A 25,624-nucleotide genomic window follows, 5' to 3' on the forward strand; every position below is an offset into this window, starting at 1 on the left:
AGAGCAACAAAGAGGATTAGGGGACTGGAGACTAAAACATATGAAGAACGGTTGCAGGAACTGGGTATGTTTAGCTTAAGAGAAAGAAGGACTAGGGGAGACATGATAGCAGTGTTCCAATATCTCAGGGGTTGCCACAAAGAAGAGGGAGTCAAACTGTTCTCCAAGGCACCTGAGGACAGAACAAGAAGCAATGGGTGGAAACTAATCAAGGAGAGAAGCAACTTAGAACTGAGGAGAAACTTCCTGACAGTTAGAACAATTAATCAGTGGAACAGAAGTTGCCTCCAGAAGTTGTGAATGCCCCAACACTGGAAGTCTTTAAGAAGATGTTGTATAGCTATTTGTCTGAAACGGTATAGGGTTTCCTGCCTAGGCAGGGGGTTGGACTAGAAGACCTCCAAGGTCCCTTCCAACTCTACTATTGTATTGTAAATTTTCTTTGAAAAAAATCAGGCAAATTGTCAAGTATACAAATATGAAAAAAAGCTTTATTGCACAATTCTCAAACAAACAAACAGATAATTATGAAATAGCTTGTCCATGTAACAGCAGCACAGAAAAGGAAGTTGAAAATTTTCAGCCAGTCATTGACAATCGTAATTATTCTAGAAAGAGAAAAAAATTATAGGTGGATTAATTTATTGTATAACATTTCAAGGTGTTTTTTTTACAAAGGGACAAACAAATTTAGAAGGTAATAGGTCTCTGCCCCATTTGGAGAAAAGCAAATCTGTCACATCCATGGGCATTGCATGCAGAAAGTTTTTTTGGTTCTAGGTCACTGATGGTGAATCTATGATGTGTGTCAAAGGTAACACCTGTAGGATCAGGAATGTATTTTCTAAAACATGGATAGGGGACAGATGCGGGAATGAGAGAAAAAAACATTGCTTTTAATTTAGAAGTTGGAGGGCTGACTTGAGCTAAGGCAGCGATGGCGAACCTTTTTTGCCTTGCGTGCCATAAGTGGGGAGAGTGCAGGGGGGTCGTATGCGGGCGTGCTGCATCCATAATGCATTGCGCGCACTACAGGCTCTTCCCCCCCCCCCATTTTTACATGCTTTTCTCGCCCTCCCCAGGCTCCAGAGGCTTTATAGGAGCCTGGGGAGGGCGAAAATAGCCTCCCCCGCCCCCCTGGACACCCTCCGGAGGCGTCAGGGAAGCCTCTGGACAGTCCCTGAAGCCTTCGGAGCGCTCAAAACAATCCTCCAAGCAAACTGGAAGTCACTTCTGGTTTGCTCGGAGGGTCGTTTTAAGCGTTCCCAAGGCTTCAAGGACCACCCGGAGGCTTCCCTGAAGCCTTCGGAGCACTCAAAACGACCCTCTGAGCAAACCAGAAGTCACTGGAGGGCTTCCTGGGGGGGCGGGGGAGGCTGTTTTCGCCCTCCCCAGGCTCCTATAAAGACTCTGGAGCCTGGGGAAGGTGAAAAATGGCTTTAAAAAAGGTGAACTCAGCTGGCCAGCACGCGCATGTGCGCTGGCCAGCTGACAGGGCAGCGCCTTGCGTGCCCTGACAATTGGCTCTGCGTGCCACCTGTGGCACGCGTGCCATAGGTTCGCCATCACTGAGCTAAGGAGAACAGCTGGATTTTTAAAAAATGCTATGGGAGTCTAAGATTGGCCAAAGGGGTGGATGGATATATTAAATTAGGGTGCTCTTAACATCTTAGGGATGTGGTGGCTCAGTGGCTAAGGCGCTGAGCTTGTTGATCAGAAAAGTCGGCGGTTCAGCGGTTCGAATCCCTAGTGCCATGTAACGGAGTGAGCTCCTGTTACTTGTACCAGATTCTACCATCCTAGCAGTTCGAAAGCATGTAAAAATGCAAGTAGAAAAAGAAGCGCCACCTTGGTGGGAAGGTAACAGTGCTCTGTGCGCTTTCGGCGTTTAGTCATGCTGTTTTTACATGACCACGGAGACGTCTTCGGACAGCGCTGGCTCTTCAGCTTTGAAACGGAGATGAGCACTGCCCTGTAGAGTCAGGACGACTAGCACATATGTGTGAGGGGAACCTTTACTTAACATCTTATTTTGTTCTGCATTGCCAACTTTAGTTCAAATTGTAGGATTTCCCCTCTATCCCACCCCACAAACTTTGCCCTAACATTTCTAATCACGTATTTCTCCGCAAGTGCGTTTTGCCGTATTGCCTATTTTTGCTAATAGATTTTCTAAAATAAGGCTTTTCATCATTTGTGGGGTCCTGTGATCTTGGTGGTTTTCTTGTAGACATTTCATTACCAAACGAGGTAACATCATCAATGTTAGGACTGATGTTTATGTTACCTCGTTTGGTAATGAAAAATCTGCAAGAAAACCACTAAGCTCAGAGAGCACTAAGGACTCCACAGCTCAACTCTGTGCTACAAATATTCTCTTCTACCTATACATCATTTCCATGAAAATATGGCCTTTGTTTCAGAAAGAAAGATGTTAGATTTTATGTTAGTTTTGTAACCCACTTTTCCTCCAGGAGATCAGAGTTGTACATCGGAAATGGATTCAGAATAACAGAGTTGGAAGGGATCTTTGAGGTCTTCTAGTCCAACCCCCTGCTTAGGCAGGAATCTTAGAGAGGGCTGTAAAGCACTGTAAAGTGGTATATGTCAAAGTGCTATTGTTAAGTACTATTATTGTTCTCTCTTTTCTGTGCCCAAACCACAAACTCTGAGCTGAGAAATGGTGACTTGGCTCAAAAACACTCCATGAGGTCTTCACGAATGAAGGTGGCCTTTGAGTATATAGTAAGCAAAGAGAAAATCCTTACCGGGGCAACCAGCTTCTGTCCAAACATCTTCAGAGTCATTGCTATCAACTATGTCACTGCCTTGGATGGATGTGGCCACGGTTTCTGTACTTTGCAAGCTCTTTAGGGAGCAGATGCCACTGCTTGCCAAAAGACAGTGCTCGGGGTGTTTGTCGTCATCCCCAGATGTTTGTGATGCCACTAATTCTTCTCTAGCATCTGCTGTTTGGGGTGTTTCTGCTGCAGTGAATTCTCTATTTTGGTCCTTCTGTAAGAGTTGAAACACATAAGGGTCACAAGTCAGCTCTCCAAGCCAGATAAGGTCTGTGACTGTAAATCCTCCCTCGAAAGACTTTGTTGGAGGTGAATAAGCAGAAATCACTGTAAATTAATACAAGGTGGTTTTTTTTGCCAGGACAAGGAGTTTGTTTCATGCTCTTGGGAAGCCTCAGTCAGAACAACAAACAGTGGCTGTGCAAGATATGAGCCCAATCACGCATGTTGCTAAGACAAGACAAAATGCTTACAAAAAGTTCCGGTGGAATTGGGTCTTCCTTCAGCATCACCAAACCATCCTTCTCCTCGTATTCCAGGTCACCCTCAGTGTCGTTCTGCGACTTATACTCCTCACTGTCCGTTTCTGATTTGGTGGGCTGGTAAGAAAAGAAATATATTTATAAGACCTGGAATAATTGCAAAAAAAAAAGTCCAAATCGTTCAATTGCACAAGAAAGCAGAGCATAGTAACTAAGTAGGAACATGTGGGATTTTTAGTGCTATATGAACTTGGTTGCTTGCTTGCAGATATATTTCATTACCCAGCTAGGTAGCATCAACCTTGAACTACAGACATTCCCTTCTTTTAGTAACAACATACTATTTCTGTCACCAATTCACAAAGTCCAAACTGTATATGCATCTACCGTATTTTTTGGAGTATAAGACTCGCCAAGATTTTGAAGAGGCAAATAAAAAAAAAGTTTTTGCACTCTGCAGACCTCTCAAAAATGGCACGTTTTTCTGTCAAAAAAAAGGCATGCATAGCCTTTAGGAGGCTTGTAGAGTGCTCCTGGGGGCTGGGGAGGGCAGAAATGAGCGAAAAATGGGCTGTGGAAGCTCTGGAAGCATCGTAAAGGCTATGCACAACCATTTTGGTGAAGGGGGCAGGGTTTCAGGAGGCCACAAATGCTGCATTCAGTGTATAAGACGCACCCAGATTTTCAGCCTCTTTTTTGAGGGAAAAAGGTGTGTTTTATACTCTGAAAAATATGGTATTTCTCATCAAGAAAATGAGGTGTCTCCGTTAGGATTAAAACATTCTGCTATCTCAGAAATCACAGTTGGCTGACTTCCGGTTCCGGCGGCTGACGGCGACGGGCAAGTCCTTTGCCCGCTCCGGCTCCCCGGTGGGCTTCCCCACTTCTTGGGGGGCACAGGACGCCCCGGAGAGGCGTCCTGCCGAAGGAGCGGCTTCGCGGGGGATCCTGGCATCGGCGGCGGCTGGTGGGGGGCCCCCCGCTTCGCTCTAGGCATCGGTGAGCAGTCTCAGAGGGCGCTTCGCGTCTTCGCAACAGGCTGATCGGACGATGAAACAATAGAAGGAAGCAGCGGCGGTGTGGTGAGGCGCTTCCCCCCTTCATTCCCTTTTTGGACTTAAAGGACTTTTCAGCACTCTATAACTTTAACTTTCGGATTTCCTTGGAGGCGCGGCTGGAGGGAGGGGGATTCCCCCCCCCCTTGGACAAGCGGCTTGAAACAATTCTGCTCTCAGCCCCAGGGGAAGGAGGAGGGGGGAGAGCCAACCAATGATGCCTCACCCCTGCAAAAGTGATTTTTCACTGAATTTAGCTCCATAATTTATGGATGATCTGAGAACTTCGGGAACTTTTTAAAACTTTGTTATGCCTCTGAGCCCAAAGCTGGCAGGGCAAGATGGCACACTTCCGTTGTCTTCATGAACTCTGAAACCTGACTCCACCTTTAAAATTCAGGCTTCCGGTCTTTGTCTCCATACCACCCAGAAGAATCTCCTGTGGATTGTTATTCCTTGAACTCTCTGGGGGAAAAATTTTTCTCTATTGCCAGACTGACTAGAGAAATTCTCCTCTGCCTGGTTCTTCTGTCTCCTGGACTCATCTGGCTGCTCTGCTTCTCCAGCTGTCCATTCTCCATACTGACTGATCTCTTTATCCTATAAACTATGTCTCCTAAAAGACCACCCCATGGAAAACCTGGCTTTGCTACTTCTGCCCCGACATCTGCAACATCCAGTCCTGCCACACAATCAAAGATCACAGACCTGATGCAACCTAAGAGCACAGAGATGGATTTGCAACAAATGCTGCAGCAACTTATACAGGGCCAGGAAGAAATCAAGAAACAATTAAAGGAAATGAAGGAAGAAATTAAAGAGAATCAAGTCCAAATCTACAAGAACTCACAGAGACTGGACCTTGTGGAGGGTGGGGTGGCGGAGGTGAGGGGGGGGGTTGAAGCGGTGCAGAGGGGAAACAAGGAACTTGATACCCAGCAAATGAAAACAGAGTTTGAGAGAATGTCCTTTTATCTTAGATTTCAAAATGTTATAGAAGCAGATGGGGAAAATATAAGGGACATTATGACTAACATCTTGGCTGAATACATCCACAAAGAAAAACAACAGATGGAATGGGAGATAGATCTGGTTTATAGAGTGAACTCTGCTTATGCCAGAACACACAACGTACCCAGGGAGGTCCATATTAAATTCCTTAGAAAAAGCACAAGAGATGAAATTCTGGGTGTACAAAGGGGGCAGGCACTAACATACCACGACAGGGAGATAACCATCCTGAAGCAGATCCCCAAGAAAATTAGGGAAAAAAGGAAAAGTTATTCGCAATTGGCGAATAAATTATACCAGAAGGGGGTGTGGTTTAGATGGTTGATGCCTGAAGGTATGCTGATATTCTGGGAGGAGACAAGAATTAGAATTAACACACCCATAGAGGCACAGGCCTTTATGGAAAAAAACAAAACAAACCTAGAAAAAACAGATGATCCCACAACGGATATGCAGGACACGGGAGGGGCCGGAGCTCTGCCAGCGGGGGGAGAAGGGGCAATACCAAGAAAGCTCAGATCACAAAAATAAACAAGAAAATTTCATATTATAAACTGACCAAAAGTAGTAATGGAATTATATGTGGAACATATACTACAATGTGTAAACTGATTGAAAATATTAATAGAACTAACATGCTGATTATATATGATTATGCATTAATGTTTTATACTTAGATGTATTCTATGAGTTTGGAGGGGGGGGGCGCCTGCCACACTTTGCAACTGCCAAAATTTGTATACCTTTCCATTTACCTTTTCCCTTATAAATGTTAAAAAAACCAATAAAATTCTTTTCAAAAAAAAAAAAAGAAATCACAGTTGGCTGTTCTGTACACAGTGCTAAGCCAAAATATTAAAAACCTGTGAACAACTCAGAGCAATTTATAAACCAGGCATGAATTACTGTATTTTTCAGAGTATAAGACATACCGGAGTATACGAAGCACCAAGGTTTTGAAGAGGCAAATTAAAAAAAAAAGTTTTTGCACTCTGCAGACCTCCCCAAAACAGCCTGTTTTTCGCAAAAACGAGCCCCTGCCCCCCCTTTTAAAGGCAGGAATAGCCTTTAGGAGGCTTATAGAGTGCTCCTGGAGGCTAGGAGGTGATGCTCATCTCTGTTACAAAGCCAAAGAGCCAACGCTGTCTGAAGACGTCTTGGTGGTCATATGGCCGGCATGACTAAACGCCAAAGGCGCATGGAACGCTGTTACCTTCCCACCAAAGGTGGTCCCTATTATTTCTACTTGCACTTTTAATGTGATTTTGAACTGCTAGGTTGGCAGAAGCTGGGACAAGTAATGGGAGCTCACTCCGTTACGCGGCACTAGGCATTCGAATCGCTGAACCGCCGATCTTTCTGATCGACGAGCTCAGCGTCTTAGCCACTGAGCCACCGCGATGATTACACCTGTGAAACAAACATTTTCATTGCAACCTAATTCTGAAGTGTAAGATAGGCTGATGAAGACTTTATGTCTGAAGGGCTACCTACTATCAAATTCGGTCAGGGAGTCTGAGGAGAAAAGGGCTGAGGCCTTCAACACTATTTGCCACCTTCCTGGAGACTCTCAGAAGGCCCCTAGGAGCAAAGGATGTTGGTAGCAGGAGGACTTTTGGGGTCAAAGTACCTCGTAGGTGAGATCCTCTGAATCCTCATTATCTGGAAGGTCTTTCAGAATTGTTTCTATCCAGCACTGGGGCTCATCCACAATAGCATCTTCTTCCTTCTTCCTTTTGCTCCCTCTCATAGAGGGGCTGACAGGCGATTTCAATGTCTCTGCAAGGGAAGAAAAGAGTGCTGTGGGGCTGGAAAACACAGGGGTGATTTCTGCACCCACTGATTATCCCAAAGGAAGGCTGAGGAAAGAACCTACTGGATAAAATAGAAGCGTACCACACTGGGTCAAAAACAAATTGGGCATAGACTCTGTTACTCCACCATTCAGAAGAGCCGGGTCCAGCAGTGGACAAATAGTTGTCTAATCTCCTCTTGAAAACCTCCAGTGTTTCCAGAGTACCCACAATTTCTGGAGGCAAATTGTTCCAACTGATTAATTGTACTGTCAGGAAAAAAAAATCCTTATTTCTAGGATGCTTCCATCCATTGCTTCTTGCACTTCCCTTCAGGTGCTTTGGAAAATAGGTTGATCCCCCTCTTCCTTCTGGCAGCCTCTCAAATATTGGAGTATCCTGCCTAGGCACGAAGCCAGTTGGATGACCTTGGGGCACTCATTTCTCTCAGTCCAGAGAAGGAGGCAATGGCAAAGCAGTTCCAAAAACCTTGCCAAGAATTCCCAAACCCCCATAATTTTAACCTAAGACTCTCTACTGTTGACCTCACCCCCTTCCTAAGAGTTCTGTAAGGGGGTGTAAACGCACCAGTGTTCCTACCATCCCTATCCTCGTATTTCCATTTATTTGTAGCCATTTACTGCGTTCATATTTATGTTTATACATATACCTGTTATCTTTTACATGTTTGGCAAGCTAAATAAATAAATAAAATTGCTAGGCCTAGTCCAAGTAGCCACCAGGAGTGCATACCTTCAAAGGAGGGGAGAAAAAGCAAACTGTTTATGTAGTGTTGCAGACTACCCCAGCCTAATATACCTTATTTTTTGGGACTATAAGACACACCTTTCTCCCCCCCTGCCCTCCCCAAAAAGGGTGAAAATCTGGTGCTTCTTATACACTGAATACAGCATTTTTGGCCTACCCAAACCCCGCCCCCTTTGCAAAAAAAGGACATGCATAGAGTTTGGGAGGCTTGCAAAGTGCTTCTGAGGGCTGGGGAGGGGAAAAACCAGCAAAGAATGGGCCACTTTTGCTCGTTTTTACCCCTCCCCCCAGCCCCCAGGAGCACTCTACAAACCTCCCAAAGCTCTGCATGCCCCCCCCCACCTTTTTTTTTGCAAAAAACGAGGCACGCAGTGGTTCTGGAAAGCCTGCAGAGTGCAAAAACCTTTTTATTTACCTCTTCAAAATCATGGGGAGTCTTATACTCCGGTGCATCTTATAGTCCAAAAAATATGGTACCTTACAAAATATACAATACAATACAATACAATACAATACAATACAATACAATACAAAACAATACAATACAATACAATACAATACAATACAATACAATAGTAGAGTTGGAAGGGACCTTGGAGGCCTTCTAGTCCAACCCCCTGCCTAGGCAGGAAACCCTATACCGTTTCAGACAAATTGCTATCCAGCATCTTCTTCAAGACTTCCAGTGTTGGGGCATTCACAACTTCTGGAGGCAAGCTGTTCCACTGATTAATTGTTCTAACTGTCAGGAAATTTCTCCTGGGTTCTAAGTTGCTTCTCTCCTTGATTAGTTTCCACCCATTGCTTCTTGTTCTACCCTCAGGTGCCTTGGATAATAGTTTGACTCCCTCTTCTTTGTGGCAACCTCTGAGATATTGGAATAATGCTATCATGTCTCCCCTAGTCCTTCTTTCTCTTAAGCTAGACCAGTGCTTCTCAATTATTTTCTGTCATGCCCCCCCTAGGAAGAAGAAAACATTTCGCCCCCCCCCCCTGCGCGACTGTAAATAGTATCATTTGTCTATAACAATTATTGTTCCAAATCCAATTACAACTGCAATGATATGATATAATCCTTTCCTTGTAGGGTCCTATCAGCAGGATCAAACAAAAATACAGTCCAAATGTTTCCTATAAATAGGACATGTTATGAACTTTAATAGTGAAAAAAAATCTTACAAAGTTCGAACCCTTTTAGATAAAGGATAACACCCACCAGATACAAGGAACTTTGAGATTTTCAAAAGACTTTTTAAAATGCTATTTCTGTTCCTTGGGATATCATTATGAAATTGAAGTTCATTCTCGTACTTCCCATAAAAAATATGGTTTCTGGATTTGATAGCAAAAGCTTTTGCTCCCGCTTCCCCTCGCCCGCCGCGGCCAGTTGCAGGGTGCGGATCCCGCTCGGAGAAGGCGGAGTGGCAGCTCCTCCCTCAGCCAGGAGCCAGCGGGGGCTGGTCGGACAGGCAACCTCGTCGGGAAACTCTAGTCTGCCGCCGCCGCCGCCGTTGCCGCTTTCGCCGCCAGTTAGCCCAGAGGCGGCATTTAAGCCCGAAAGCAGCTCTGACGGCTCAGGGCGTGCGAGGGTTGAGCACCCCCTCGCAGCCGCCCGCTACTCTTCATCCCCAGAGCAAGCGAGGGTTGCAAGAGGAGATTTACACACGGGCTGAGCCCACTTGAAAGCAAACTGTTGAACGTGGTGGCGGGACCCCGCCTGTTGCTCCTGGTTCCTCGTTTGCACCCAGATGGAAAGGGAGCCGTTGCGCCCCTCTTTACGGAGCCTCGCACCCCCCCTGGGGGGCACGCCCCACTATTTGAGAAACACTGAGCTAGACATACCCAGTTCCTGCAACCGTTCTTCATATGTTTTAGTCTCCAGTCCCCCAATCACAATATATCTTACTGTGTTTCTCTGAAAATAAGAACTAACCAGAAAATAAGCCCCTAGTATGATCTTTTCAGGATGCTCGTAATATAAGCACTGCCCTAAAACAAGCCCCTGTTAAGATCATCAGCCAGAAACATTTAGTACTGTATTCCCCACCCCAAATAAGATCTAATGCGTCCTTTGGAGCAAAAATTAATTTAAAACCTGGTCTTATTTTCGGGAAAACATGGTATTAGTTATACTTTTTAACATTTCCAGAGTTTGGAAAAACAAGAAGGGGAAAAAAAAACTTCATCCCATTCCCCCTACTGGTTCTTCCCTTACTTACCTTCAATTTCAATGCTCTGGCACACGCTATGGACAAAGCCAAGGGCCAACTGAAGTCGGATTGGGATGATGGCGAAGAGGATCTGAGCCACTGTCCCCAGGCGCTTCGTGGCAGGCTGGCGCTCGTTGCCCTCACGAGGTTTCACTATAAACAGGCAACGAAGCCAGGAACATCCCCTGTTTAGCCACTGTAGCTGGAACAGTAAAGGAGGAAGCATAAGTGTGACTACACCAGTCTTCCTCCCTAGATGACCGCAAGAAGTAACACAAAATTAGGCCAAGGGGGAATTTTTGATCCCAGAATCCTCCTTGGTCAAGCAGGGATATCTGCAAATTCTCCAAGCCACAGTTTTTCCATGGCTCATCTTGAGCATTGAACCACAGCTGTGGTGTCTGAATAAGCAAGATGACATTTTGTCAATCTTAATTCTGATCGTCCTCGTGAAGGGGTACAGCCTGAATAAAGCAGCGTTTGATTTGTGAATGCAGCTTTGGTGATTTGCAAAATATTTACGAGGATATCTTTAGGAAGTACCCCTAGGTCTAGGAAGTTTACAAAGGAACAGCAACAGTTCCTCTGTGAAACCCATTAATCTGGCATTCACAGACCAATGGCTGTGTTCAAACCCTGCTTATTCAGGCTGCACTAAACAAACCTTGTTGCCTGACTTCGCAACAGGCTAGATCAACACATTTTGCAAACCGCCAAAGCTGTGTTCACAAATCATCACCCAGCAAAGCAATGTTATCATTTAGCAAACCCAAACAATTCATCCTTTTGTCTAATGTGTTTAAAAACACAAACACCAAGCTATTTCTTCTAGCAGCCGTCCTGCATCTGCAAGGAACAGAGATATAAATGAAAATATCTTGAGAAACCTCCGTTTGAGAACATGCAAGGAAGGAGACTTGCCATTTCCCTTAGAATTCAGTTACATTGCCAAAGTTTATTACTATTACAATTCTTCCCCCCCTCTCCCCCCCAGAATTCAGCTGGACCTTTCTCTAATTTAAATCTATCCTTCTATGTCCTGCACTTGGGACAATAAAAAACAAGTTTTGGTTTCTCTGTAGGATCCATGCAAGAAATATCCCATGTCTCCTTTCCCCAATCATCTCCCTTCTAGTTGCAAACCGGAAGAGCAGTTGCAACCCAACGTAAGGACTAGCATGTGCGTTTACAATACAATACAATACAATAGCAGAGTTGGAAGGGACCTTGGAGGTCTTCTAGTCCAACCCCCTGCCTAGGCAGGAAACCCCATACTGTTTCAGACAAATGGCTATCCAACATCTTCTTAAAGACTTCCAGTGTTGGGGCATTCACAAATTCTGGAGGCAAACTGTTCCACTGATTAATTGTTCTAACTGTCAGGAAATTTCTCCTCAGTTCTAAGTTGCTTCTCTCCTTGATTAGTCTCCACCCATTGCTTCTTGTTCTGCCCTCAGGTGCTTTGGAGAATAGTTTGACTCCCTCTTCTTTGTGGCAACCTCTGAGATATTGGAACAATGCTATCATGTCTCCCCTGGTCCTTCTTTCTCTTAAGCTAGACATACCTAGTTCCTGCAACCGTTCTTCATATGTTTTAGTCTCCAGTCCCCTAATCATCTTTGTTGCTCTTCTCTGCACTCTTTTCTAGAGTCTCCACATCTTTTCTACATCATGGCGACCAAAACTGAACGCAGTATTCCAAGTGTGGCCTTACCAAGGCATTATAAAGCGGTATTAACACTTCACGTGTTCTACGTGAAGTGTTAATACTACTTTATAATGCCTTGGTAAGGCCACACTGGGAATACTGCATTCAGTTTTGGTTTAAGTGCAAGTGAGCTGTGGTGATCAAGGCACTTGTGAATTATGAAAGCCAATTGGCATAAAGGTAAAGGTTCCCCTGGCACACGCATGTTAGCCATTCCCGAAACATGCCCAACTCCGAGAAAGCAAGATAATTTAAAAGGCACAGTAGGACAGGCCCCCCTTTTTGCCAAGGGGCCTGGCTTCCAGTGATGGAAGCAAACATGTAGGAAAACCTGAAACAAAACAAAAGTCATTTTTTACTCATTTTCCAAATCACCACCTTGAGTGAAAATACAAGCCTGACGGAGATGTTTTTTGGCCAAAGTTTCAACCCCTCCCTATTATCCAGAGCAATTATACTCCCCCCTCAAACCCAAGGGGAGGAGGGCAACTTACCAGAAACATCAATGGCCGGATCCAGTCTATTATTTTAAAACACACTTTCCAGGCGACTTGTGGGCTTTCTTTGAGGGGAAGTGTAGAAATCTCCTATAGGGGAAGTGCAAAAAGACAGAAATCAGCTTCCAACACATTAAAACAGGCATGTCCAAAGTGCGGCCCGGGGGCCAAATGTGGCCCTTTTTCAAATTTCAAGCGGCCCGCAGCCTCTTCTCCCCACTGGAGTTATTTGTTTAGTCTTTCATAAAATACCGTATTTTTCAAAGTATAAAGATGCATCTTTTTCCCCTCAAAAAAGAGGCTAAAAATCTGGGTGCATCTTATACACTGAATACAGCATTCTTTGCCTCCCAAAACTCTGCCCCCTTCACCAAAATGGCTGTGCATAGCCTTTAGGAGGTTTTCAGAGTGATCCTGGGGGCTGTGGAGGGCATATGAGCAAAAAATGGGCCATTTTTTGCTCAACTTTGCCCCACCTAGCCCCCAGGAGCACTCTAGAAGCCTCTTAAAGGCTATTCATGCCCTTTAAAAAAAAGGCCCATTTTCGTGGGAGAGTGCAAAAACTTTTTTTTTAATTTGCCTCTTCAAAATCTTGGTGCGTCTTCTACTCTGAAAAATACGGTAGTTAATTCGCATTTAATGTTAAGGGTTCAAAGAATGTCAGGCTGAATGATCGGCCCCACACATTTTCACATCACCAAATCTGGCCCTCCTTGCAAAAAGTTTGGACACCCCTGCATTAAAACTATTGAAGAAGCTGGCAAGTAACCAGGTAGGATGATCCAGAATACCCGCTAACTGGTCAATGGGGCCATTGCAAGCTACTTTGTGAAGCAAATTATCCCAGGAAAGACGCCATTCTTCTCGAATAGTTTAAGACGCAGAGACTCCAACTCCCAGAATTCCCCAGCCAGCATGCTGGCTGGAGAACTCTGGGAAATGAAGTCCATACCACTTAACATTGCCAAGGCTGAGAAACATTGGTTTAGAGGAGGAATTTCCCCCCAAAAGAGGAGAATATCAAAGTTCTTCCTCCAACTCAAACAATGCCTGGCTTTGGGGTTGAGAGGGAAGGACTGGCTCAAACCCTTCCCCCAATAAGTAACCTTTCCCCTTTCAACTCAAGTTCTAAGCATACCATAGACCAGGGGTGTCCAAACTTGGGAACTTTAAGACTTGTGGACTTCAACTCCCAGAATTCCTTCTCCAGTCATGTTGGCTCAGGAACTCTGTCATTGAAGTGTGAAAGTCTTAAATCTGTCAAGTTACAAGACCTTTGCACCCCTAACCCTTTATGGCCCGTGGGTCTTGAGTTTGACACCTATGGTCTAAGGCAGGGGTGTCCAAACTTGGGAACTTTTAAGACTTGTGGACTTCAACTCCCAGAATTCCCCAGCCAGCATGGCTGGCTGGGGAATTCTGGGAGTTGAAGTCCACAAGTCTTAAAGTTCCCAAGTTTGGACACCCCTGCCATAGACCAACAGCACCATTACTTGCTGAAGTGCCTCTTGCAAACTTGTTAGCCTTGTAAGGTCCCAGCAGTTTCCCAGAGCCACCGAGATGCCAAAGAGAGTGAGACTTGAGACAAGGCTTGCAAAAAAATATCAGCTTTTATTTATGGCCATAGCAAAAGCTGGGTGGCGAAACTATGTCCAAAACATACAAACAAATGCATGTAAGGAATAGCCACACCCTGCAAGAGGGGCTCAGAGTATTATATACATTTTAGGCAGATACAAACCAAGTTTATCCAATCAGAGACAAAGATTCGTTACCAACGTGATCTTTAAAGCAGTCTTTTGTTCAAGCTCCTGTCTCTGTCTACCTTATCTATGGAGTATTCCTATGGCCTTGTGTAGGGGTGACAGCCCCCCTTTGCTAAGTTGTTTTTCCAGAAGAATGCTTTAAGGATTTATGAGCCAAGAAACTCCCTAGTTTGGTTCCTTTATCTATGGGGCCTCATATTCCCGTGTAACAATTTCTTCTATGTTTTCAAGAATGTGCCTAGCTTTGAAGCCAAGAATAGAAGGAGACGCAGCAGTGACATAACATTTGCAGTCCAGTATTAAGGTTCCAATTTGCTAGGCTAGAAAACAACTAACTTCTGACAGCATACAATAATATAAGCAGAAGCCAATAACAAAGCTTAATTCTTAACAAATGATTTATAGCAGTATATCATATGATCAGAAGCAAATAGGAAATATTGGTTTAATCAGTAACAATTATATAGTAACATAAGCAATTCATAATAAAAGCAAACAGCCAATATTGATTCATATACTCCTTCAGACTATTCTCCTCCCCAATAGTATAAATACAATAACAATACCTGGGGCACAGATTTTTCTCCTTTCGGCTCCATCGTGACTGAAAAAGAAATAAGTGAAGTTGAACCTTTCAATTAGGTTTAAATAGACTCAGCCCCAGCTGCAATCCTTCTAGCTTTAAACTAGCCAGCTTCCCTCCTCACCAAAGGGTGCCTTTGATCCTGATCCTCAAAATACTTAAGGATGGGTTGTAATAAACTGCAAATAAGAATTTAGCTGTATACCAGATGCTAAACTCTGAAATGCTAACCCTTGTTAAAGTCACCAACCACAGCAGGTTATATATGGGAATGCATCTGGGAGATCTTGAACTGGCTTAGTTAAGCAACTGCGTAAATTGAGAAGAGACCTTGGAGGTCTTCTAGTCCAACCCCCCTGCTTAGGCAGGAAACCCTATGTCAGCCTCTGCTTTGCTTGCTTGCTATCGGCTGCCATAGAAACGGGGAGGGTGGGGGTTTGAGGGATTTGGGAGGGGGAATTACTGGTGCTGGAGGAGTTATCAAGAAAGGAGTTTTGTTCTCACCTTCTGTGCATGCTAATGGCTTGTGTTTGGTCTTGGTCAAGGTCAACCGTCTTTGCATACCAACTGGATGAGGGCTTTTGAAGATGCACCCCACATGACACCTTATGGAGTTGCAGATTGGACATTGGGTTGGGGTAATTGGGGGGGGAGGTTGCTGGGAAACGTTTGATATGTACATGTTCGTGCCTTTTTGGCTCAGATCTTGCTTTTCTTTCGCTGCTATCAATTCCTATCTAGTAAAAGTACTTTATCTCTATTCAAATGGAGTTGAGGTTTTTCTTTCTTGGATATTGAAGGAGGCACGCCTGACACCCTACACCACTTCAGACAAGTGGATATCCAACATCTTCTTAAAAACTTCCAGTGTTGGAGCATTCACAACTTCTGGAGGCAAATTGTTCCACTGATTAATTGTTCTAACTGGCGCATTTAGGAAGTTTGGGCAGCAGTGGGATATCATTTGGATAGAGCCAGGTGTAGGAGAAAATAGGGGCCTGAAGGGAACGGAATCTTTGTGGGATTATTACATGCTGGAAGCATTTGGCAGTAGTTGCATGCAGATTGCGTAATTGCCTGTTGGTCACATGAAAGACTAAAGATAGTGGGTATGTTTGCATGACAGGTTTTGTGTGTTCTTTTCAGTCAGTTTTTGACTCCTGGCCATTGCCTGGACAAATTCCTTTAGGTTTTGTTTTTTTTTTATTTTGGAAGTGGCTTGCTATTGTCTCTTGCCTAGGACTGAGAGGAAAGAATTAGGATCACCCAGCTGGCTTTCTGCCTAAGGCAGGACAAGAACTCGCAATTTCTTGGTTTGCCTGGCCTTTATTTATTTGTCCTTTATTCAATCCAGGTTTCTTGATTCAAAGGTAGTATTCTAGACCTTAACTATCTCAACTGCATTGATGGACTGGGTTAAAAGGGTTTGGCTAATTTAGAACTGAATATTATTCTTTGAAAAAAAAAGGTGAGGAATCCGTTGAATGGTTGAACTCAACTCCTGCTTTGGAAAGCAATCGTTTGCAGCTTTTACGGGGCATATTTTAATTCTACTTCTCAGTTGCTTGATATCCCACTTAGTAATTTAATCAGTTAGTAGCCTCATCCTGCTTAATTTCTAAGCCTAGTCCGTGATGGTGACCCTATGGCACATGGAGCCATTTGTTAGGGCATGCGAGACGGTGCCCTGTCAGCTGACTTCGGCCTTCTTTTGAGGCCATTTTTCACCCTCCGGAGTCACTACGGACAAACCGGAAGTCACAATTCCCGAACTTCCGGGTTCCCTGTAGGTCCGTTTTTCACCCTCCGGAGCCTTCAGGGAGTTCCTGAGGCCTCCGGAGAGCGTTCAGGCAGGGGAGGCTGTTTTTGCCCTCCCCAGGTTCCTAGAAAGCCTCTGGATCGTGGGGAGGGCAAAAAAAAAAAGTACCAAAAGCGGGGGGGGGGGGTGTTGTCGCTGGTCGCGCACACAGCATTATGGGTATGGCATGCCCACACATGACCCCCCCTGCGCTCCCCCCGCTTTTGGCACAGGAACCAAAAAAGGTTCGCCATCACTGGCCTACATGAATCAGCCAGGATCTTTTCACTTGCTGAGTTCTTATAGCAGGGGTATCCAAAGTTGAGAACTTTAAGACTTGTGGACTTCAATTCCCAGAATTCCCCAGCCAGCATAGCTGGCTGGGGAATTCTGGGAGTTGAAGTCCACAAGTCTTAAAGTTCCCAAGTTTGGACACCCCTGTCTTATAGGAACAGAGCAGGGGTGGCCTTCAAAAATTTTAGCAAGAGGTTCTCTACCTAGTTACTGGGTTGGTGTGGCTGTGGTGGGTGTGGCCTAGTCAGCCTCCTGCACCACCGGGGTATGTGTGTGTTTTTGCCCTCCCCGGACTTCGGAGGCTTTCTTCAAGCCTCCAGGAGGGTGAAAACAGCCTCTCCAGGCTCTGGAGGCCAGAAATGGGTCAATTTCCAGCCGTCCCGAACTTCCGGTAGGCCTGTTTTCCACCCTCTCTGAGCCTCTGCACTTACCTGCATCCAAATCGAACCGTGTAGGGACTCTTGGGAGGGGTAGGGTGGGCGGGGCCAGCCAGGAGTGGGATTTGGGGGTTCTCCTAACGGCACAGAATCTTAGCTAGGGGTTCTCCCGAACCCCTGCGAGCCCTCAGCAGCCCACCCTTGGAACAGAGCCCATTAAAAGAAACAATAGGTTTTGAACAATTGTTCCTAATCAAATACTTATTCATTATTCATTCATTACACTGATTTATAAATCTAAGGAATGCCTAGCTTTCAGGACGAGTCTGGACGGTTTACAAGATTAAAAACCAGTAAAAGCATCCTTTTATTTAGAAATCAAATTTCTAGGATAACAATCTCACAGCGACTCTTGAGTGGCATGCAAGATTAGAGCAGGCATACAATGTGAACCAAAGGTGATTAACGCAGAGATGGATATAGGTCGTTGTTGGTTTACAACAGTTCATTTAGTGACCGTTCAAAGTTACAGCGGCACTGGAAAAGGTGGCTTATGACCATTTCCCACATGACCCCTGTAGCATCTCCATGGTCACACAATCAAAATTCAGCCACTTGGCAACTGGCTCATATATATGATGTCCCGAGATCACATAATCCCCTTCTGCAGCCTTCTGACAAGCCAAGTCAAAGAGGAGGCCAGATTCATTGAATACTATGTTAGTAACAACTGCAGCGATTCCCTTAACCACTGTGGAAAGAAAGGTCGTAAAGTGGGGCAAAATTGACTTACCTACTTTCTTGCTTAGCAACGGAAATTTTGGGTTCAATTGTGGTCATAGGTCAAGGATTAACCATATTGGCATTTTTGGTTTTCTTCTTCTGGACTTCCTTGAAAGACTCACATTACCTCTCCATTTATCCTTGTAGGATTTATTTTTCCTTGTCTAGAACAAATTCTTACTCATTTGAATAGCAGTCTCTCCTCCTCCTCCTCCTCCTCCTCCTCCTCCTCCTCCTCCTCCTCCTCCTCCTCCTCCATTCACAAGGTCCAGTTTAGCTCGGGACCGGTTTTTGGCTAGGAATGTTTCCTGACCTTTAAGAATAATCCACCTTCTTGTTACACAAAATCCATTCCTCCATTTCTTGGGCTTCGGAACAATAGAAAAGAGCTTGAGTTTTGTGACCTTTTGTGTGATTTCCATTTAGGTATTTGAAAAATGGTTTCATGTCCTCCTTCAACTTTGCTCAAGTTGATTTCCTGGTGAAAAGAAGATTGATGGGGCGGGGTGATGGTGGTGGGGAGATCACCGATCCTTTTGTAATCTTTTCTGCTTTTCAAAGGCTCAGCCTGACTCACCTTTTCTTTGCCGATGTTTTGCCCGGGTTTCTGTACCACATGTTCCACAATGCAACTGTTGGTCTCTTTGCATCTTTTTCTCCCACCTCGAGGTCAAACACCATCCTTCTCAGAGTCCAACTGCTTAAGCACCCATTATTATTATTATTATTATTATTATTATTATTATTATTATTATTATTATTATTATTATTATTATTATTATTATTATTATTATTATTGCATCAACAGAATTGTATCACAGCGGCCAGTTGTTTCGCCGGATTTGGCATTAATTACTAGTCGGGCCCCACCCAGGGGCCTAGGACGTCGTAACGTATTTTCGTAATATGTGTGCGGATCCAAGCAGTGCGGCCTTTTGCATTTGACTGATGGTCAATTTTTAACTGTTTTAAATGTAATTCCAGTGTTAAAAATTGACAAAATCACCATCAGTCAAATGCAAAAGGCCGCATTATTATTATTATTATTATTATTATTATTATTATTATTATTATTATTATTGATATTGATATTATTGATATTATTGATATTATTGATATTATTGATATTATTGATATTATTGATATTATTGATATTATTGATATTATTGATATTATTGATATTATTGATATTATTGATATTATTGACATTAATAGTGGATAATAACATCACTGATAAGAAAATACATGTTCTCAAACTGTTAGAGTCACTCCCTAGTTTACATGGGTGAAAAGCCGATAAGTATGTGAGTAAATATACTGTTCCAGAAATTGTTAAAGATATCTTCAAAAAATTGGTACAAATTGACAACTATAACTCTCTACCCAATTTTTTTCTCGTGGACATTGCAGCAACCCAGAATGTTGCCACTGCGTGTGTGGTAGATGAGTTTAAGTCCTGGAGGAGAAAGCCTACATAAAAATTGTCTGCCCTCCCTGACAATCTCTCTAGTAAGGGGAGAATATATGCTGACCTATAAACTCAAAGTATAGCACCCCTTATAAATGATTTTTCTTGAGAAAGCATAAACGCTGCAACTCAGGAGTCTGGAGCATAGGGTGATAGGACTCAGCTGCCGGCTGCAGGATGCACCATCTCTAAACGAAGAGCATGACAACTCCGGCACCAGTGTCCCCCACCCATTGGCTGCAGACGTCACTGGAGCAAGGAGATTTGAGGCCAAGTGTATAAAAAGAGGCTGAGCATTGCAGAGAGATGGCCAAAATGGGCTGTGGAGCCGTCTGATGACTCAAAAGGGATGGCTGGAAGTGATTTGTAATTTTTGAAGAGGAAATAAACATGGCCTTTCAGAACCACCCCGCGCGACCCATCAGCAGCTCTCCCGGAGAGCCACATTCTGGGGATTATTTCAGGTATATGGTGACTCCAGACCGCATCCCTGAATTCATCATTCCTTCCTTGGGTCTTCTGGAAGAGCATCGGCGCTTGGGCAAGGCGAAGGCTTTGGTACAGACGATGCCCCAAGAGCTGGAGGCGCCAAGGAACAACATCAAGGGTTGTCGCTGCTTCCCACCAGGGTCCTTTCTGACCTGCTACTCCAGAGTCGAGGTGGATCTGGGGCTGAACGATATACCTGCCGATTCTGTCACCCGAGCTGCCTTGTCTCTGCCCCATTTGCCAAAAATCATCACTCCCTACGGCTTTGTGTCACTGGGGCAAAGCCCTCAGGTGACCAAGGAAGAGGCCCTTTTCTTCCAGTTTGATTTGGCTTCCAAGCCAAAGAGAGATTTGGATCCACTAGGAGGCCACCGATTCCACAGGGATGTTGACAACGTGCAGGCAGGTTGTAGACACATCAGCCTGAGGGACCACTGTGCTCACGGGGTTAGCCAAGCTCACCTGTCGGAAAGCAGTTCAATAAAGAACAGGTACGGACTGAAGCTCTCAGATCCCGGGGAAGGACAGGATACGGATGTGTTTTCCAAATAGTCGGCCTTCTTAGCAACAACTTGCTCCAGTCTGGATTTCCCCAGCCTGTCTTTGCAGAAACCCCCCAAGACTCTATTCCAAAAGATCCTGAAGAAACACTGTGCTCACCTGGGGAATCTCAAATGGTGAAAACGTCTCCTCGGTATCCAGCAACAGGAGCTATGTACCATCCTAAGGACTCCAAAACCTGGGATATGATGTCTGAAAAATAGCCGAATGTTTCAGAAGTCCTAAGTTGGATGTAACTTTTCAAAATGTGGGATGTTTGTGGTGCTCAGTAAAATTTATCTTCTCTCTCCCTCTCTCTCTCTCTGGCAGTCTCAAAAATAGTTTTGCAGATGTAAATAGGTCAGCTTGAGGCAGAGGAACAACCAGGTGGGACACTTGCAATCTGAAATTAAATAATGAAATTCCCTCCTTCCCTTCCTCCTTCCCTTTTCTATTCTTCTTTCATTCCTTCCTTCCTCCCACCCTACCCTACTTTACCCTACTCTTCCTATTTCGATTCCTTCTTTCCATCCATCCTCCCACCCACCCTACCCTACTGTTCCTCTTTCTATTGCTTTCTTCTGTCCTTCCTTCCTTCCACCCACCCTACCTTACCCCACTCTTCCTTTCAGTTCCTTCTTTCCTTCCTTCCACCCACCCTACCCTACTGTCCCTCTTTCTATTCCTTCCTTCTTTCCTTCCTTCCTCCCACCCTACCTTACCCTACTCTTCCTTTCAGTTCCTTCTTTCCTTCCTTCCACCCACCCTACCCTACTCTTCCTCTTTTTATTCCTTCCTTCCTTCCTTCCTTCCTTCCTTCCTTCCTTCCTTCCTTCCACATGGAACTTCTTGGTATCCCTCTACAGCTTTGATTGTTAGATTACCCAGTACTCTTTTAATCAGAGAGTAACAAATACCAGCAAGGAGTGTTTGTGGATGGCCGCTACCCCACTGCAATTGCTAGAGATTCGCCATTTCCCATCTTTACATTTCTGACAAATTCTATGATTTTGATATTATCCCAATAATAGCTTCTGAATTAATTGGCATCGTGGGAAGAGAAAACCAGACCCAGCCTGGGTCAATAGTTAAATATATGTAAAAGGGAAAGCTGTAATGATGGGGTAGTTTCTTAAACCACCCTTCGTACCTATGGCTTATGGATCTTATTAACTGTGACTCTGTGTGTTGCCTAAGCCTCATGGGTGGGGGAGTTCAAGCTCCCGGATTGTAGAGGGTTGGGCTGAGAACTCTGATTGAATCAATTGTGTAATATCTTGTTTACTTACTTACATAAATATAGTATTACATATGTTTCTTTATAGACAAAGATGTCCTTCCTTAAGAATGGAATTTTTATTCTTCTGCCAATTTATGCTTAGTGACTAAAAGGCTACAGAAAAAAATCAGAAGTGGCAAACAAATGAATGGAATGGAATAGAGAGTTGGAAGGGACCTTGGAGGCCATCTAATCCAACCCCCTGCTCAAGCAGGAGAACCTATACAATTTCAGATAAGTGGCTGTCTAATTGCTTCTTAAAAACCTCCAGTGATGAAGCACCCACAAATTTGAAGGCAAGCTCTTCCACTGGTTGATTGCTCTCACTGTCAGAAAATTTCTCCTTATTTCTAGGTTGAATCTCTCCTTGATCAATTTCCATCCATTATCCCTTTTTTTGGCCTTCGGGTGCCTTGGAAAACAGGTTGTCCCCCTCCTCTCTGTGGCAGCCCCTCAAATATTGAAACACTGCTATCATGTCACCCCTGGTCCTTCTCTTCACTAGACTAGCCATACCCAGTTCCTACAACCGTTTTTCATATATTTTAGCCTCCAGGCCTCTAATCGTTGTTGCTCTTCTCTGCACTCTTTCTAGAGTCCCAACATCTTTTTTGGAGTGTGGTGATCAATTTTTATTAAAAAGGTATCACCTTTAATGCAACGACCCCAGTTCTGACTTTGGCTACCCTAGACCAATGCTTTTCAAACTTGGTAATTTTAAAATGTAAACAAAAATATAAATATATATCAAGGTAACCACAAAGAAAAACTGGGACATGAAAACATTGCAGATCTATTCCTGGAAAAGCAAGATATAGTAGCTTTAATAGAGTCCTGTTCTTTAACCTTCCTTCCGTGTAAAGCTCAAGACCACCTCTTTCAATTATGTGGCCTGGCTCAACTGTAGTTTATCCTCCTCCTGACAGTCCTTTTTAAATTGTATTTTATCATGGGATATTTTAATGGCTAATTTTAATTTTCTATTATTATTATTAATGTGATATATGTTTGATTACTACCTCCTTCATGTATGTATGTATATGTATGTATATGTGTGTATCTGTATGTCTATATGTATGTATGTATATTTTTTATTGTACGCCGCCCCGAGTCCCTTGCGGAGAGGGAGCGGCTAACAAATTAAAAAATTTGAATTTGAATTTTTGAACCTTAAACCCTGTTATTTGTCTGCACTGCCAACTCCTCTAGCAACCAGACATTTCCTATGGACTCTGATCAAGGAGAGATTCAACCTAGAAATAAGGAGAAATTTTCTGACCGTGAGAATAATCAATCGATGGGGTTGCTTTGATAGTGAGATGAGTAGCATAAAACTTTAATAAATAAACAACTGGAGCACCACCAGTTGACAAAATCCCATCGGCATTGACAAAATCACCTTCAGTCAATTGCAAAAGGCAGCTTTACTTGGAACAGCTGACATCCTCCAACCATCCCTTTAATACCATCAAACAACAACACCTGTCTATCCCTGATGCTTGGGAAGGACTCAATAGGTGGATAAAATGCCAAATTAAGAAATCATTTCAATAACCCTGAGTGGAAGTAGAAGGAGAGTTCTTTCTTAGAAAAAGAGGGCACGAGATATAGTCAAGCTTGGATTAGAAGTTGGAAAACTTGCCGAGGCAGGGGATTGGACTAGAAGACCTCCAAGGTCCCTTCCAACTCTGTTATTCTATTCTATTCTATTCTATTCTATTCTATTCTATTCTATCCTATCCTATCCTATCCTATCCTATCCTATCCTATCCTATCCTATCCTATCCTATTCTATTTTCATCTAGCCAATGAACTAAAACAGTGAGTCTCAAAATCAGCAAGTTCTTAAGATGGGGAGACTTCAACTCCCAGAATTCCTCAAGCTGAAGAATTCTGGGATTGAAGCCCACCCATCTTAAACTTGCTGTGCTTCAGAAACCCCCAACTAAAGATTCCCCACCTTTACTGTAACTCATGCAGAGATACAATGGGCAACCTCCTTTGGAGTTGATGTTCTTTGAGGTCGCAGCAGCTTTCCATTTCTTTTCAAATTAAAGTCTGTTTGCAATGGAACAAAAGAGTTGCTAAAATAGTTTGTGCCTCATCTCTCTGGAAATAGAGCTCACGAATTCCGGCTGATTGATGTATTCTCTCCCCACTCCCCCCCCCACCCCAATAGATCTGCCCTCAGTCTTGCTGTTCCCTTTGAGATGAGCTATGCTTCATTCTGCGCCATAAAAAGAAGTATCAATGACTGGCGGGCTAGACAGAGATACTGCTGTCCACAGACAAAAGGACCATTGTTGCCAAGAAGAATCTCTGTCTCCTTCCAGAGGACAGGGGAGAGAAAAAGCGGGATGAATCAGCCTTATCAACCATAACAGCTGGTTTTTGTAGTGCCCGATGGAGGCCTAATGCCACCATTTTGGAATCCTGCCGTTCAGCTCTTGGACCATTCTGCCCAACTTATCACAAAAGAGGTGGAAAAATCATCAGACCTAATTTGGCTTTTACAAAAACAGCCAGGCCTACCTAAGACTGCAACCAAGTGAGAGGCTCTCTACTTGAACCCTGTTTTAAATCAGAAGCTGCTCCAGGGAATCAATACAATACAATACAATAGCAGAGTTGGAAGGGACCTTGGAGGTCTTCTAGTCCAACCCCCTGCCTAGGCAGGAAACCCTATACTGTTTCAGACAAATGGCTATAACATCTTCTTAAAGACTTCCAGTGTTGGGGCATTCACAACTTCTGGAGGCAACTTCTGTTCCACTGATTAATTGTTCTCACTGTCAGGAAGTTTCTCCTCCGATCTAAGTTGCTTCTCTCCTTGATTAGTTTCCACCCATTGCTTCTTGTTCTACCCTCAGGTGCCTTGGAGAATTGTTTGATTCCCTCTTCTTTGTGGCAACCCCTGAGATATTGGAAGACTGCTATCATGTCTCCCCTAGTCCTTCTTTCTCTTAAGCTAAACATACCCAGTTCCTGCAACCGATCTTCATATGTTTTAGTCTCCAGTCCCCTAATCCTCTTTGTTGCTCTTCTCTGCCCTCTTTCTAGAGTCTCCACATCTTTTCTACATCGTGGCGACCAAAACTGAATGCAGTATTCCAAGTGTGGCCTTACCAAGGCCTTATAAAGTGGTATTAACACTTCATGTGATCTTGATTCTATCCCTCTGTTGATGCAGCCTAGAACTCTGTTGGCTTTTTTGGCAGCTGCTGCACACGGCTGGCTCATATTTAAATGGTTGTCCACTAGGACTCCAAGATCCCTTTCACAGTTACTACTACTGAGAATCAGCCGGCATTCATTTAACATGCTAGCCATAATACCATACTTCCCCAAAAATAAGACATGGTCTTACTTTCTTTTGACTCTTGAAATAAGCGCTTGCCCTTATTTTCGGGGAGGTCTTATTATTTTTGAGGTGCAGGAGGTGGCGAGCGTGGTCACCTCATGGCTGCTGCTGTTGCAATATTTTCGGGGAGGTATTGCAAATATTGCAATATGGTTGCAATATTTTCGGGGAGGCCTTATTTTCAGAGGAAGTCTTATTGTAGCACATGCGTTCAAAAGCCCGATTGGTTTTATTATCCAGGAAGGTCTTATTCTGGGAAAAACAGGATAGCGATAGCACTTAGACTTATATATAGACTTCATGGCACTTTGATTATGTTTGTCCATCGTGTCCGAAGAGGATCTTGACATCTAACAGGTTGTGGGCTGTCCACAATGTATCCACAGGTGGCTGGTAAGGCTGATACGGCCATGAAATATTCTACCACATGTTGGGCAGACATGCGGGAGCACCATTATTGCAGCATTTGCAGCTATGGTTTTGCGGAGTGCTCGCTTCTCTTGTGCTATGGTTGTTCTTCTGTCCTCGGATGTCTGGCAGTCTTGGTGGATCAGCCTGTGC

At 44.0% G+C, this 25,624-nt stretch overlaps 1 protein-coding gene across 2 annotated transcripts; it reads right to left on the reverse strand.

The window, feature by feature from the left end:
• Positions 1-471: 471 nt before the first annotated feature.
• LOC309395677 (uncharacterized protein) lies at positions 472-14,804 on the reverse strand. 2 transcript variants are annotated; one of them, XM_081960135.1, is made up of 7 exons: positions 14,658-14,804; positions 12,323-12,415; positions 10,130-10,322; positions 6,980-7,128; positions 3,275-3,400; positions 2,769-3,015; positions 472-608 (listed from the first exon to the last, which is right to left on the reverse strand). In XM_081960135.1, the coding sequence occupies exons 1-7, from the start codon at positions 14,688-14,690 to the stop codon at positions 604-606; spliced, it is 846 nt and encodes a 281-aa protein (XP_081816261.1). In that variant the 5' UTR covers positions 14,691-14,804; the 3' UTR covers positions 472-603. The 2 variants fall into 2 exon arrangements, with proteins under 2 accessions (XP_081816261.1, XP_081816262.1); XM_081960136.1 differs by lacking the exon at positions 12,323-12,415 and having other exon boundaries at positions 14,658-14,780.
• Positions 14,805-25,624: the final 10,820 nt, after the last annotated feature.

This window comes from Natrix helvetica (assembly GCF_964273705.1).
Source record: "Natrix helvetica genome assembly, chromosome: 1".
NCBI lineage: Eukaryota > Metazoa > Chordata > Lepidosauria > Squamata > Natricidae > Natrix > Natrix helvetica.

What these genes read in the sequence shown, in the direction of transcription:
- LOC309395677 (XM_081960135.1), bottom strand. Translation starts at nt 14,690, where the DNA reads ATGGAGCCGAAAGGAGAAAAATCTGTGCCCCAG. An exon ending in TCCGGCCATTGATGTTTCTG is followed by an intron (nt 10,323 to 12,322) that starts GTAAGTTGCCCT and finishes TTACTGTTCCAG; the next exon opens with CTACAGTGGCTAAACAGGGG. An exon ending in CCAGAGCATTGAAATTGAAG is followed by an intron (nt 7,129 to 10,129) that starts GTAAGTAAGGGA and finishes CTTCCCTTGCAG; the next exon opens with AGACATTGAAATCGCCTGTC.